At 34.7% G+C, this 16,389-nt stretch overlaps 1 protein-coding gene across 2 annotated transcripts; it reads left to right on the top strand.

The window, feature by feature from the left end:
- The first annotated feature begins 121 nt into the window (after positions 1 to 121).
- Positions 122 to 16,287, top strand: LOC107367068 (uncharacterized). Of its 2 annotated transcripts, none has more exons than XM_025161859.2 (3): positions 122 to 414; positions 12,719 to 12,898; positions 13,714 to 16,287. In XM_025161859.2, exons 1-3 carry the CDS (start codon positions 373 to 375, stop codon positions 16,063 to 16,065), a joined length of 2,574 nt encoding a protein of 857 aa, XP_025017627.2. In that variant the 5' UTR covers positions 122 to 372; the 3' UTR covers positions 16,066 to 16,287. The 2 variants fall into 2 exon arrangements, with proteins under 2 accessions (XP_025017627.2, XP_015790222.2); XM_015934736.3 differs by lacking the exon at positions 122 to 414 and adding an exon at positions 1,062 to 1,181.
- The last annotated feature ends 102 nt before the right edge of the window (positions 16,288 to 16,389 follow it).

Genomic DNA, 16,389 nt, shown 5'->3' with positions numbered 1-16,389 from the left:
GAAATAAAAGTGTTTCAATTGAAATGGAAAACAAAAAAAGATAAGAAACTGAAAAAATAAACTGTCAGAGTTCAGATTTGAAGGCGGTTACATCTTTTCGCTTACTTTCATCACTAACATTAGCAACATTAGTAACATCATTTGTAATCGTCTGATTGTTGAATAAAGTTGATATTTTCAAATTGTTTTAACTTCTGACTTTTTCCAATGACTAACGTTGCTAAGTGAAAGTAGAGCCATTAGCCATTGAAAATTGATAATTTTGTCCGTTATTACTTCTTTACGTTAAAAGTTGTTTTCATGTGATTCTTCGTTGTTCAACTGTTCACCGAATACTCGTGATACTTTGGTCATTCATTTCAACTTTAAATCATGTTTGGACGAATTGAAATCGGATTACGATGTCAGATAAAGGCAAGTACATTTTTGGTCCATTTAACCTTAGATATTTAACCAGAAAATTGATTTTAGTAAACCTTTACCATGGCTCTCGAATTGGATTGATTCAAGTAATTTAGGGATAGAACTTAATCTTTATCTTATAGAATGTAGTTAATTGAAATTGGATGAATCGATATTCTCAGGTCAATATTGTCTTTGGTTGAACTTGTTTGCATTTGGTAAGCTATTTTCAATTTACAGTGTATTGGAAGTCAAATCACTCTCAAGTTAAAGTTATCTCTTCATCTCCTGCCATTATTGCTCTGATATTTGCATTACTGGCTATTTGAACTTTGGTTAACTTATCTGTTAGACTTGAGTTTTCAAGTTGAAAATATTGATTGGATGAGTTTAGACTTTGAAAGATATCGGCCTTGCTTTGATCTATTTTTTGGATTGTTTACATGAATACATTGAAGATATATTTGAATAAGGATAAAAGATAATCTCATTTCATTTACAGTTGTATTTGAATCAAGTCAAGGTGAAGTGCAACCCAAAACAAACCCATTTGTTCCATTAGGTGTAAATTTCGTTTATTTACAGTTAAGGATTAGCACAGAGCTTCCAAATCAATTCAATTGTTTGAATGCTTACAATTTTAAAAGTAAAAACTGTTCTCTTTTCGACTTGTAATCGAGTGTCATCAGTATTTAAAACAATCTAAAAATGTTACCATTTGAATAGCATAAAAGGATAAAATGGTTCACTGATGAATGTCAAAAACAATGATCATCAAGGTAAACACAAATTCAATTGTTTCCAATTTTGGGTCCAGGAAAAGGGTCAAAAAGGAAGAAACCTTTTTACAGCTAAACCCTTTCAAACAAAAGAGATGGTCAATCAAATATTATATTTGATTCAACAATCCCAACAAATACTACATTTCAATGGACTTTATGAAATGAAAATTTTTCAATTCAAACGAGCCACTAATGATTTCACTTTCTTCCTAAACAAAACATGAAAACAAACATTGTGAAAGGAAGAGTTCATAGTTTTAAACTAAGTTAACCGAATTAAATAAATTCACTTCAATTGCTTACAATTTAAACACAATTTATTCACTCAGAAGATTATTCAAGCCTTTCAAATCCTGAATATCAGGTTCTTTTAGGATCACCAGAGTTCAACTGAAACACAATGTCTTAGACTATGGAGAGCTTGAGATTACTTCTTGTTTTAACCAGGATTAGTAACCACAGAATGACCAAAATAGTTGACGGATTAGTAAGTCTTAGACTTGAATGACTGAACAGGTAAAAGCATAAAAAAGCTAACTGGCACGCGTTATATAGCTTAGGTTGAGAATCCAAATTCTAACCAAAATATACTTAAAGTTGAACAAGTCAATTCAGACAACAGTATCAGGATGATAATTAACAATTCACAAGCTTTTAGCTCAAACAGCATTTACCACTTTAGACTTAGTCTTTGGCTTTAACAATCTTAATGATGGTCAAGTACACTTGGAAACTCAATACTTGAACTTTAACCACAAAAGCACAAATTTTACAACAATGGCAGACTTAGTCTTAGACTGAATAGAAACTTAGATTTATAATCAAAAGGAAACTTTAATTAGACATAAATTTATCAAAGGTTTTAGCATTTCTCTTAACTGTTTTAAACATGAAAATTGACAATATTAAAGTACTGTAAGTGAACTAGAACTTTGAACATAATAGTTAAATATTAATATGAAACTTCTGGTATTTATACCAATTAATACGGAAGGAAATAGAATGAAATTATTCTAAAGGAAAAGGAAATTTTGATAAGTCTTAGACAAAAGAAGAAAGTCATTTAGACAGTGTCGCAGACTTGTAAATTAATCAAAAATAGACAAAATGAAGAAAGACAAAAATCATAAGACTTAGTCTCGGGAGATTACAAATTTGGTTAAACAAAAATTGTGAAAGAAAGAATGAAAGATTTGTAATCTCAAAGGATATCAACCAATAGTTTAAAACTTTAACTTTTTATCAATTAACCGAATGATTAACTTGTTTTTGGGTAACTCTACCCTTCATATCCCTGGACTCTTGATTAAGAACCCAGAATCAAGTTAATTATTCCTCTGACCATCCATCTACTGGTTCATTCGAGGCTGAGGCTGAGGCTGCACTTTCTTCTTGAGGCTTAGGCGCATCTTTCATTTGATTCCAAACAGTATTATACTTTTCGTTCGGATCATAATCAAATCTAGGATTCTTTACGTAGGAACCTCCAATTTCCGATGGTTCAGCAGCTCTCTTTGCTTTAAGCATTTCTACGATTCTTTTATTCCTGGATTGTGGTGTTGAATCAGGCTTTGCCTTCTTTGAATCTTCTTTGTATAATTCAGCAGTTCGTTTCAGTAATTCATTTGACGGCAGAATACAATTGTCATTAAAATCAGGTATTCTGATGCTGCGAGGATTCTTTCGCCATTCTTCTGGCCATTTGCAAACACCTTTGGCTAAGCCTTCAGTAAACTCGTTTAGCAATCCAGATGTGATTCTATTACCGCAGGTTTTCTGGCAATTTTCATTATGAATGCCACCATGAATCTCAGCCATTCTTTCAATGTCCTTCCATTGTAATAAATACAGACGCATTACCGTAGTTGTCTCTACCACAGGTGAATGAGGATTTGCTGGCAGGGTATATCCGTGAAACCACAAGAATGCAATGACATGAATGTTCATTGGGTGCTCAACGTAGGGTGAGAAATAGTTATTAATGTCTCTGAGCTTCGGGTGTAACACCTTGATTTCTTGTCTTGAGAGACCCAAATTTTGTAGATGGTTAATCAAACCATATCCAATCACCTTTTTAGCGCAAGCCAAGAACTTTATAACTTGATCACGAACTGTTGCCAAGTTTCTTGCATACTTAAGGTCTTTGACCGTTAAACCGTGGAATCTGGAGTCAACATGATCGATCTCCCTGTATTTGACGAAAGTCTCATACACAACTTCGAGATTTCCATCCATAATTGCTAGCCAACAAGGTCTAGGTCTGAAGAAACCATTTTCCTTAATTCTGACATTGAACATTGACAGAGAAAAGGTTAACTCTTTTTCAGGACATTTAGCTGCCATCTCGTCTATGACTGCAAGTTGTTCATTTAACATCGGAGGAATGTTTGCCTCTGGTCGCTTCTGAAAAGATAAAGCCAATTGTTGCCTCTTTCGATTTCTAGTTAGAACAGTTCTCTCTTTGGTAGAAACAGCAATTTCTTGGTAAATATTGGTAGGATTTTTACACGATGGGAATTTTTCCCGAATCCAGTCTTGAATGCTTTCAGCCTCTGCTGGAGCCATTCTCTCAAAAGGATCAGCTAGAACAAATGGAGACTCAGGATCATTAATGTCGTGAGAGTATAATACTAGAGACGACGTTGTAGAAATAGAATCGGCATCAATATCAACATATTTAGCCCATCTTCGCCAGGTTTCAGATGCTTGAAGCAAATAGTACGGAACAGTACTGCATTTAGTTGTAGGCCATCTCCTCGGGACGTCAGGAATAGGTTGAGGCGCAACACTCGGAAAACCAATATCAAGAGCAAATTGTTCACCTTCATCAATAGGCTCAGTAGGATCTTGCATCCTTTTCTTGTTGTTCCAATAATTGTTCTGGAAATTAGCTTGAGCTCTCATATCAAGTGGTGAGATTTCCTTATTCTCGTAACTCTTAATCAAAAAGGCATAGCATAATGCTCGTTCATGCCAAAGTTGCGGAATCGTTTTAGTTGGTTCTTGTTTCTTGAGATGAACCGGTAACAATGAAGTTATGTCCTTAGGACGCTTGTTCAACTCATCACGAATGAGTCCAGACATAAATGTTAGCTGCAGAGTCCGATCAAATTTAAAGTTGAGTGGACCTCTTCGACATTTTTGAATGTGAAACAAAATGTTAGCACTGATATGCTGTTGCTCGCAGAATTTCCTGTGACATCGGAAACTTGCTTCCTTGAAGAATTCATTTATCGACTGGTCTTTAACCTCGCCATACTTAGGGTAACCCATTGTTTGAAGATCAACTAGACAGTTCTGATTCACACACATGAAACAATCAGGTTTATCAATTTTTGCCAATTCCAAATCGCTTGGTAAAGCTTGAAGCCATTTGACACATCCTAAGCAATAGATTTTGTTGCATTGATGGCAACTTCGTGGATTAAGAGCAATTTGCTCACAGAGAATGCAAGTTATAATGGTTTTGAATTCATTAAACTTTGGATGAATAACTTGGGCGGCAGTGAAACCTTTTCGCAAGGAACTGAAATTGACTTTGTCCAAGTTATCCTCAACTACGTTAGCTTGAAGCTTTTCTTTAATGAATGAATTAAACCAGGTTTTCTCTTCTTCATACTGCTTGATGTCAGCTTTTACATCATCTCGAGCTCTTATGAAAAATTCAGTTTTCAAATAATCTGGCGTTGGAGCCGTAGGAACTGGTGCTGGAAACTCACAGTTTCGTCTTCCCTGATCAGCACTCGGTGGAGGGTAAGGACTGTTGTCCACAAAAGTCTTAGAAAAAGAGCTCAATCCGTAGGCCGTTTTTTCAGGCAAAGGATCATAATAATGGCTTATAGCATTTTGAGTATTCTCATCATCCAAATAAAATCTTACTGTTTTATTAGACTTAGCCTCTTCTCCCCAGTCAAAATCGTTTCCACCATCCATTTGACCATCATTAGATTTGTCCAGGTCTATGACCTCTACAGGACTTGTCGGTGGAGTTGGTGCAAGTTGGAACTTTCTTAGATTCCTTGCCAATCTCATTGAGAATCTTGCATCAGATATGATTGATCCAGCAGAAATGTACGATCCAGTACTTGATGAGGTTGATGCGTTTGATACCACAGAATTAGGCATTTCGATGAAAATATAAACTTGTTTTAAACAGAACTCTTCACACAATTTGAAATTGTCACCAAAAGTTAATTGTTCACCAAAGTTCAGATGAAAACCAAAGTTTATCAGCACAGAATGATTGTAACAATCAAAGTTGAAACACAAATTTAGCTTTTCAAAGCTTAGAGCTGGAAGACTTAGTCTTAAGGGTAAAGTTGAAACTCGGAAATTTTCACAATTTGAAAATTTGATCAATACTGAATTAACTAAATCAGTTAATTTTGAACACAATTGTAAAGAAAGAGTCAAAGACTGAACTTTTAGATTGAATAAATCAAGAAAAGATAGTTTAAAACTAGAAGAATCGAAATGGTTGTTGGTCAAAAGAGAACAGAACAATGATTGATTCAAAATGTCAACTAGGCTAATTGAAGTCACAAGTGAAAGTGACGTAGAGGGAGTCTTTCCCCACTTTACTGCATAATTAGCGCGAAAAATAGCCAACTGGTTAATTGCGCTTAATTTAAATCTTTTCAATTTTAGTCTTAGACTTAGCGTTTTTACTCGTTTGAACTGGATTAAGTTGACTGAAACAACTTTTCTTTTTCTGGTAACTGGTCCAAGCTTTTCAACATCTTGACCACTAATCACTGGATTATCCATTATCTCTCTGTTTGCAGTATTATACTTTCTTCGTCTCTTTCTTTTCTTTTTCTGTTTCAAACTTTGAACTTGATTAAATTGAGATGCACAATTTTCATCAATTAATGTTGATTTTTCACTTGAATCGGAATCAATATTGACTGCTAAACTGCTCGGCAATGTTTGATTATCGGTACTCAGTCTTAGACTTGAACTCGAAACATTGAAATCATTTAAATCATCTTGATTTAAATCTTGATTAACTGCAGATGCTTGACTTAAAGATGCATTTTGCTCATCTGCTTCACTTGTGTTGACTAAGTCAGTTTCAACTTGTAATTCATTTTTCAATTGAATTAACTTCTCAGGAATTATTCCAACATGAGGTCTTGTTAGTTCCAAATTGCTAGTGAATCTTTCTCGATTTTCAGGATTTAACAAAAGTACAGAACCATGCTTAACACCTAATACAAAAAATGGTCCAAAAAACTTATTCACCAATTTTTTGGTTGTTCCTAAGGAAGGTGCACTATTTTTCACATAGCAAAGGTCCAAAATTTTATAAGGATTTCGCTTAGTCACAGACTGAAGTCTTTCTTGGTAATACTTTTGTTGGTTCATTAGCCTTTCTCTTGCTAATTTTCGGCAACTTTCAATTGTTTCATTGATTGTTGAAGTTAGATTTAGATGCAAATCAATTGGTTTTTTCAGGTATCTACCAAACACTAGATAATACGGTGAAAATCGATGAATTTTGTGTATCGAAGAGTTTATTGCAATAATGGCATTCTCCAAAGATGATTTCAAATCAATTGTCTCTTGATTAATAATTGCTGTACGTAATCGCTCGGCAATCGTTCGATTGATTCTCTCCACTGTACCTTGACTTTGAGGGTGGTAAGCGTTTGAAACTTCGTGCTTAATCCCTAACTTTTTTAAATGATGCTCGACTTCCCCTGAAAGGAAGTTTCTCCCTCGATCAGTTTGAATTATTGAAGGAAATCCAAACTCACTGAAATACTCGTCCAAAAACTTGATTACAGTCTTAGACTTTTGATCGGGTAACAATTTAGCATATACGAATCTTGACAATGTATCAATCAAAACAAGTATTACTTTTTTAGCTCCATTCTTGAATGTAATAGGACCTTGAGCGTCCATTTCCAATCTTTCCAAAATTGATTCAGGAACCGGTTTTAAACTTGGTTCAGCATAAGTAACATTTGAAGCTTTTCCCAAATAACATTTTTCACAGTTTTGGCATAAGTCTTTGACCTTTTCGTATAACTTTTCCATCCAAAATCTTCTTGCGATTTGCAAATAAGTTTTTTCAATGCCAAAATGACCACCTAGAGGAGACTCGTGTTCCTCTTTGAACAAATCTTTCAAGATTTTCTCGTTTATAACGATTCGATTGATGTCGTGACCAAACATCGGTTTATGAAACAATAAATCATTCATAAATAAATACTTTTTATGAAGCTCACATTTAGGATCAACAACTAAATTCAGGATGATTTTGCTAATCTCGATATCTTCCAATTGTGCTTCTTTCAGCTTTTCAGTCCAATTATCACTCGTTTGATAATAATACACAGTTTTAAACTGTTTCATCAGGAATGAATCGAGTAGTTTAGCTTCATTAATTTCAGCTTCACTGATTTCATTGTCAACTTCATCACTTTGAAAGTTAACAAACTGCATCCAAAATAAATCTTCAATAAAGTCGGCTTCAGGGTCTAACAATTTCGGAGACCATTCAGTTTGGTATCTTGATAAACAATCAGGGCCATGTTTATCACCTTTAGTATAAATAACCTTATACTTAAAACTCGATAAGATGATTTGCCATCTCTCCATCCTTTGATTTTTAAACTTTAATTTGGGTAACTGGCATAATGCATGATGATCAGTTTCCACTAAAAACTCTGATCCATCCAAATAATGTTTAAACTTTTTAATCGCCACTAAAACAGCTAGGCATTCTTTCTCAGACACTGAGTAATTCTGTTGGTGTTTCGCCAACTTCTGAGAGAAGAAATACAACGGCTTCCAATGCTTAATTTTCTCGATTGGAACATCTTTTAGCGATTCAAATTCACTTGGAATTTCTTGTTGAGGGTCTGCTTGAAGCAATATACCTCCTACTGCAACATCACTTGCATCTACTGTTAACTTTTTCTTGAGTTCAGGATCGAAGTGTACTAACATTGTTTCTTCAATCAATGCATTTTTCAATTCATCTAACGCTTGATGATCTTGCTTTAACATCTTGAATTTCCTTTCCTTGGAAATTAACTTATACAAAGGCGCAGCCAAAGTTGAATAGTTCTTTATGTATCTCGAAAAATAGTTGTAGCAACCCATGATTGATTGCAATTGTTTCACACTATTTGGGTACGGCAGTTTCTTTAAAGCAGTAACTTTGTTAGGGTCAGGTCGAATCCCATCTCCATTGACAAGATGTCCTAACAGCACTAATTCAGTCACACCAAACTGGCATTTGTCAGTCTTTATCTTTAAGTTCCAGTCTCTAAGTCGCTCCAAAACTAATCTTGTATTATACAATAGTTCAGACCAACTTTTTCCCATAACCGGAATGTCGTCAAAGTATCCCAAACATTCAGTGTAGTTTAAACCATTCAGAACTGTATTCATAAGTCGTTGAAACTCGAAAGGTGCACAAGCTAGGCCCATAGGCAACCTTTTGTATTGGTATTTACCATCAGGCGTTAAAAACACTGTTTTACCTCGTTCAGACGGAGGGATTTCTATTTGAAAATAGCCTTGATATAAATCAAACATATTGAAAAACTTAGTTCCACGAATTGCTTCCAAGCAATCATCAATTCTCGGCATTGGGTGAAAGATAACATTCGTAAGTCGGTTGACGGCTCGCAGATCATTTAATAGTCTAAAACTTCCATCTGGTTTACCAATCAACATTGCAGGAGATCCACCAGGAGCATTACTCTTTTCAACAATATCATGCTTAATTAATTCGGCAATTATCTTTTGAAACTCACGTCGTTTCTCAATTGTGCATGGGTACGGTTGTTGATGCGGAATTTTGCTATCTCCAATGTCTATCTTTATCGGCCATTTTTGCCACGGAACTAATCCCATATCAGACTTAGTCTTACTAAACACTTCTTGATATTCCATAAGAACTTCCAATAGTTCTTCTCGTTTTTCAGTACTCAGCTTAGAGTCCATTCTCTTCATTAAACGTTCTGCTAATTGAAGTTCAGGTTGTTCAATTTGCAAATAAATCGGCATTACATTCTCGAATTCCGGTGTCTTAGACATTTCTTGAAAGTAATGAAGTCGTTCCACTTCCAATTGTGGAAATTGACAGTTTGAATTTAACTCTTCATCCATCCAGGGTGAATACGGCAAACTGTTCAATATCGTTTGTTCAACTGTTTCTCTGATCGTATTAACAGAGGGAACTTCAGGCACATTAAGCAATCCCCAGGATTCTTCTGCTGTGCAAAATCTAAAAGCGAGTTCAGGGCTTAGCCATTCGCTTTCCACATTATCTCGTAAATTCACTTGGTATCTACCTCCATGATTTACCATACCAACAAAATAAACGTCTGCAAATCTGTTACCTAAGACCATCATTGGTTCCAAATCTTTCATTACTTGAAACTTGATTATCCTTGTCTTAGACATTTTCGGATGCTTCAAAATAGCATATGCGGCTCCTTCAACAACTTGATAACTTTCAGCTACTACTCCTCGAATAGTAACATTAGACTTCATAATGAAAGCCTTCATCTTTTGCGCAAATTGATAATCAATGCACGAGGTGCAAGCTCCAGTGTCCAGTAACACATCACCTACTTTAACTATCTCCCTATCTGGATAGCACATAGTCAATCTGACTGTCGGAAAGTTTCTTGGTGATGGGTCAATTCTCGTAATTAACTCCACTTGTTGATTACTATTATCATTCATCATGAAAATATAATTTTTCTCTGGTGCTCTTGCCATAAATGCATTAGTCGTGTCAATTTCTTGTACCAAGTTTGTTGATTCTTTAGCCTGTGGCTGACTCGGATTTTGTTGATTCTGGCTCTGACCAAACGTTGGTGCATTAGCCATCCGCAACTGAGCTGGTTGAAACCGTTCAGTTCGACCTTCCTGCTTACTAGCATGGGCGGGATTCTCGTAAGTCTTAGACTTTCTGGGTTTACGGCATTCTCTCGAAGAATGACCCAGTGCATTACAATTGTAACACCTGAAAGGTGTTTTCTCTGCACGATTTGATGAAGATGCTGATGTTCCACTAGAACTACTTCCACTAGCTGAAACATTACCGGCAGCATGTTTACGGTCATCTCCTCGTCTCTCCTTGTAGGAATCTTTTCGTTCACTTCGTTCACTTCGTTTTCTCAATTCAATATTGTATTCGTTGACCAAAGCGGCAGTCAAATCTTGAATGTCGGTGACTGATTTTGATCTGATTAACGAGTCTTTGACTTCAGATGGTAATCGAATCAATACGTCCTGTATAAACTCTGCAGGTGAGGGTTCACCTTTAACCTTGATTACCATTGTCTCCAAATTTCTAATAAATTCAGTCGGATGAGAGTCGAAATTCCATTTCAGTTGATGAAACTCTGAAGTTGCTTGAGAAATTACCGCTGGGTTCCTTAACTTCGATTCCAATGCAGCAATGTACGACTTACTATCATGCTTTTCTTTATCTAACACCTTAGCGTAAGGCAAAAAATCATAAGCCATAGCTTTTTGTAGCACGTAAAGCTTATCGTCATCATGACATCTTTCTAGCGAGAGAATACGCTTTATGGTCTGTAACCATTGCCAAGGATCCATAGAACCTTGAGTGTAAACTGGAAGTTTAGGTAATTTAGGTTTGCAACGCACATAATTCTTTGAATTATTCTCAGTTCGTCGAGATTGTTCAGGTTCAAACACACGAGTATCATCATATCCATCAGAATCTTCTTGATTAGAATCTGCATCTTCAATTTGAGGTCTGCTAGTACTTGGTTCGTTTCTATCAGTTCTGCCTAAGGCTTGTGGACTTGGAATAGTTTGTTCAGATTCCAAAATCTCTCTTAAATTAGTACCAGGGTTGACAAGTTTCAATCCAACAGCTTCAGGTTTAGCCCATTGCTTAACCATGTACTCAAGATATCTTTTAGCTGGTGCAGCTACTTTTAATTTTCTAATTGCCTGATCACTGGCTAGAATCATTGCCTTTGGCGTTGGTCCAACACTTAATATAATTTCACGAATATCAGTTTCTGTTGTACCAATTTCTCTTAATTCACTAACCCATTCAGGAAAATCAGCAGGCAGCACAAGTTTATCACTATCACTTTCGTCGATCATTTCATCGGTAGCATCGAATGTACTGCTTAAAGCAAACAATGTATGAATCGCATCATAAAACTTTTCTTTGATGAGGTCGTCATTAAGAAGATATTTCACTTTCCACTTTCGTAAATGATGTTTCATTTCGAACACAGGCATGTCTTTCACTTTAGAGTTAGTTCTGGGTGTTGATATCGGAGTTTGCTGATTTTGATTTGAAGTTGTCTTAGACGATTGATCATTATCACCTTCTTCTAACGCAAAACAATAGTCAGTTGTATAACAGGAATTCAATGGCAATCCTGCCGTGGTCGCCATTTGAAAGGAAGAGTTCATAGTTTTAAACTAAGTTAACCGAATTAAATAAATTCACTTCAATTGCTTACAATTTAAACACAATTTATTCACTCAGAAGATTATTCAAGCCTTTCAAATCCTGAATATCAGGTTCTTTTAGGATCACCAGAGTTCAACTGAAACACAATGTCTTAGACTATGGAGAGCTTGAGATTACTTCTTGTTTTAACCAGGATTAGTAACCACAGAATGACCAAAATAGTTGACGGATTAGTAAGTCTTAGACTTGAATGACTGAACAGGTAAAAGCATAAAAAAGCTAACTGGCACGCGTTATATAGCTTAGGTTGAGAATCCAAATTCTAACCAAAATATACTTAAAGTTGAACAAGTCAATTCAGACAACAGTATCAGGATGATAATTAACAATTCACAAGCTTTTAGCTCAAACAGCATTTACCACTTTAGACTTAGTCTTTGGCTTTAACAATCTTAATGATGGTCAAGTACACTTGGAAACTCAATACTTGAACTTTAACCACAAAAGCACAAATTTTACAACAATGGCAGACTTAGTCTTAGACTGAATAGAAACTTAGATTTATAATCAAAAGGAAACTTTAATTAGACATAAATTTATCAAAGGTTTTAGCATTTCTCTTAACTGTTTTAAACATGAAAATTGACAATATTAAAGTACTGTAAGTGAACTAGAACTTTGAACATAATAGTTAAATATTAATATGAAACTTCTGGTATTTATACCAATTAATACGGAAGGAAATAGAATGAAATTATTCTAAAGGAAAAGGAAATTTTGATAAGTCTTAGACAAAAGAAGAAAGTCATTTAGACAGTGTCGCAGACTTGTAAATTAATCAAAAATAGACAAAATGAAGAAAGACAAAAATCATAAGACTTAGTCTCGGGAGATTACAAATTTGGTTAAACAAAAATTGTGAAATAAAGAATGAAAGATTTGTAATCTCAAAGGATATCAACCAATAGTTTAAAACTTTAACTTTTTATCAATTAACCGAATGATTAACTTGTTTTTGGGTAACTCTACCCTTCAATTGTTTATTTCTTATTTGATTATTTTCCATCTCTTATTTTTTGTGTGTGTTTACCTTTATAATTAGATTCTATTGGTTGTATCAATCAATTTAATTGGTTCCATCAGATTCACCGAATCAAGTCTTGAAGTTGAATTAATGCCTGGAATCGTAAGTCCAACCAAAAAACCCATAAATGGCTTAGAGACTTATCCAGATGAAAATGGTGTTACAAAGGATGATGCTTTTCTTAAGCTTCTTGATGAGGTAAATAAATCTTGTTAACTTTACGATCAACCTATCCTACCATTAATAATTATATTCAATCCATGTACTTGCATTTAATTACAATGATAGTCTTACATATTGACATATAAGAAAGTTACTAACTGGATCAACCCTTTAGAAACCATTTTAACCCCAATTTGAAAGTAAGCCTTGTGAGTATTTGATATTACAATTGTAAGTGCTATACTTTAAATTGCTCAGATTTTGAAGTGCCAAGATTTCCAATCCATCTACAGATGATTTCAACTGTGAAACGATCATAATGGTTGCTGAATAGTCCGTTGACCAGATTAACCGTTTAATGCTGATGGAGCAAGAAAATGTATTTTCACAAAAGGCCTCATATTGGCACTGAAAGTTGTTATTTTAAAGTGAAAGATTTTCATTGATCATTGACATAACACCTTCGATTGAAATCAAAATACACTTTCTCTCTCATCCTTATCCTCAACATCTACTGACTATCCTTTAATTTGCTTTCTCATCATCATTTTCCCAGTTTTTTGTTCATCTTTAAGAAATCTCCATGAAATGATGTGAAAAATTATGTTTTGAAATTTATTACTTGCTATAGATGAGTTAACAATTGAAATCAATTGTTTCTTATTAATCCATTTTTCTCACAATTGAATTGCATTTGATGAGCAAAAAAAGATTAAAAATGGGATGAAAATGTTTTATTCCGAAGTTATACTTTGGTTTTTTTAGCTTATAACATTAATCAATTGGATTTTTTTGCTAATTTAAATAATACTTTGAATATTGATTTCTGCTTTTCATAATTTTTCTTGCAGGGGTTTACAGTTTACGAGAAATTAAAGATTCCCGGTTTGGCTGAAGCCGATGATTTATTATATGATTATTCGGAGAAGGAAAAAGGATCGAGAGTATTTTTTCCAGATTTTCCTGATATTCCTGGAATACCAGCATTAAGTAAAAATGAAACTGGAGAAGGAAAAGATAATGGAGGGGAAAAGGAAGATACTGGTGATGAAAAAGACGACGATGAAGAGGATGATGGAGAAGATGAAGAGAAAAAAGTTTCAAACCAAGAGACAGATGATGAGGAAAATGAAGAGGAAGGAGATGGAGTAAAAGAGTATAACAAAGAAAGAACTACAATCACAGAGGATGATGATAATCAAAGAAAAAATGTTAAAACATTAAATCAAGTAATACCTGTTGATCCAGATGCAATTAAAATGTTGGATAAAGGTGAACCTTTTATTTCACAACGAATAAATGTTTCTGCGGAAAAAGTTCCCAAAATAATGAATGTGGAAACAGTCAATTCACAGCCAAAATACAATTACCATTCAAATTTCAATACTAAAAAAAGTAATGGCAATAACAATGGTAACACCGAGAAGGATAAAAAAATTGTTTTACTTTCCTATGGAGGTAGATATGGTGGTAAACCCAAATCTCTGAGACCTTTGAATCCAGACGAGTTAAAGCAGGCAATGTATCACCATCAACAACAACAACCAATTCAAAGGAACAGTCAACAGTTCAATCTCAACAACGAAAGAAGAAAACAAGATCAAATTAATACATGGAACCCACCTTCTTATCCTCCTCCATGGACAGTCACAAATCATAACAAAAACCGAAACAATGATCTTAATAATGAGAGTAATCTACGAAATAAACCTAGTAGTGATAAAAAATCTCATGGATCTGTGATTGATAAAAGTAAAATGTATGAAACATTAAATGGAAATGATGATGATTATCATCGTATCGTTGTTCCTACAACACCAAGCGAGGGAGATGAGCAAGCATCACCATCACCTATTAATCCTCAGAGTAATTCAGTTGGTACTGACTTTTTTGAAGAACATTTATTATCATTAAGATCACGTCGTCATCGAGGCAAACGACAGGTTATCCAATCTTCAGATCATTCTGATATCCAAGTAACACCGAGTCCGTTGGGCTTAGCTGGTTTATATGAAGGTCCTATGGTAATACCATTAAATCCAAGTTTGGCAAATTTCGACGAGCTTTATCGTCGTCTATTGTTGCAACAACTATCTCTTGAAGGAGATCAGCCATTATCTTACATCGAGGAGAATAGCTATTTCATCCCGGAAGGGATTAGATCACCACCGCCTTCACCTTCACCATCAGCATCTCTTCGCAATAATTTTTTGTCAACTCCTTATCATTCACAATCATCATCATCAGTTCGCCCTTCAAAAGCTCCAGGTTATTGTATCCACAGCTATCCTGGACAACCATTCTCGTGTAAAAACTCTCTTAGATATAACACTCCTATTGTCCATAAACCAGGTGTTGATGAGCCTCGCAGATTACGTGATATTTATTTGGGTTATCTTGAAAATCCGTTAGTAAATCAACAGCAAACTCACCATGTTCATAATCCATTTCTTGATTCCTTCACAAACCCGGCGTCATCTCTATTCCACACTCATAGTAAAGTTCATAATCACCATTCATCTGACTTTGAGCAAGCTATGAGGCTGATTCCAGATGAACCTGTAACCTATCTTCAACCTTACGGATCTTTTACACTTCAACCTCATCCTAATGCTTATGATACACTTGATCCAATTAGTTTAAACCAATACCATGAATTAGTCAATAATCTTCACAATCAAATTGGTTTAGGCAATCCTTCAATCATGTCTACAGATATTGATGTCACTTCAACAATGCATCCTAAACTAGTCTCACAACTTACAACACTTGCTGCTAATGCGGCCAATTCTGGTCCTAGTGCATCGTCCATGTCCGATTCTTATCACTCAAAATTTCCATCCAATTTTGGATCTTATCATAGTGCAGGAAAAAATAAAAAACTTGGCTTATTTGGAAAGAATAGGATTTTTGGAAGTAAAACTGATTCAAAAATTGTTCAGTTTATGAATAAACTATCAGAAGAACGAGATAAATCTAGAAAAATTCGAGATTCTGAATATTTCAAAGGAAAGATTAAGCGCAGCTCTGATCCCAATTTTCATGACAATTTGAATGATCAATCTGATAAACTATCACCATCAACTTCACCTCCATCTTTGCCATCAACACCAGCAACGCACCAAATAATGGCAAGTGTTCGATCAAATATTGATTCAAGTCAACATAATCAGACTAACATTAATGGAACATCCAAATTTTAATGAATTAATCAAAAATAACCCTTATCTTCATGATTGACTGTTAATATTTTGCCACTTTGCCATTCAACTTACCATATAATTACGATAATTAACGCAATGTTTTGTTAGATTTGTAAAATCATTTTGTCTTTTGTAATTTGATTATTTTTTTTACTCGCAACTCGTGTTACTTTTTTTACGCTTTTATTACTGTTGTTAATAAAGATACTATTTTTTATTCAATCATTCAGTAATAGCTTATTAATAACTCCATATTCGTAACTGAATTTGTTTATCAAACAGATTTTCACCATCGATTAACAGTTGAAAATAATGATGACACCA

Source organism: Tetranychus urticae, chromosome 3 (assembly GCF_039701765.1).
Source record: "Tetranychus urticae isolate SD_2017Ah chromosome 3, NJAU_TeUrti_SD_1.0, whole genome shotgun sequence".
Taxonomy (NCBI): domain Eukaryota; kingdom Metazoa; phylum Arthropoda; class Arachnida; order Trombidiformes; family Tetranychidae; genus Tetranychus; species Tetranychus urticae.
Note: the sequence above shows the minus strand (reverse complement) of the source record. Positions and strands in the feature narration are given on the sequence as shown.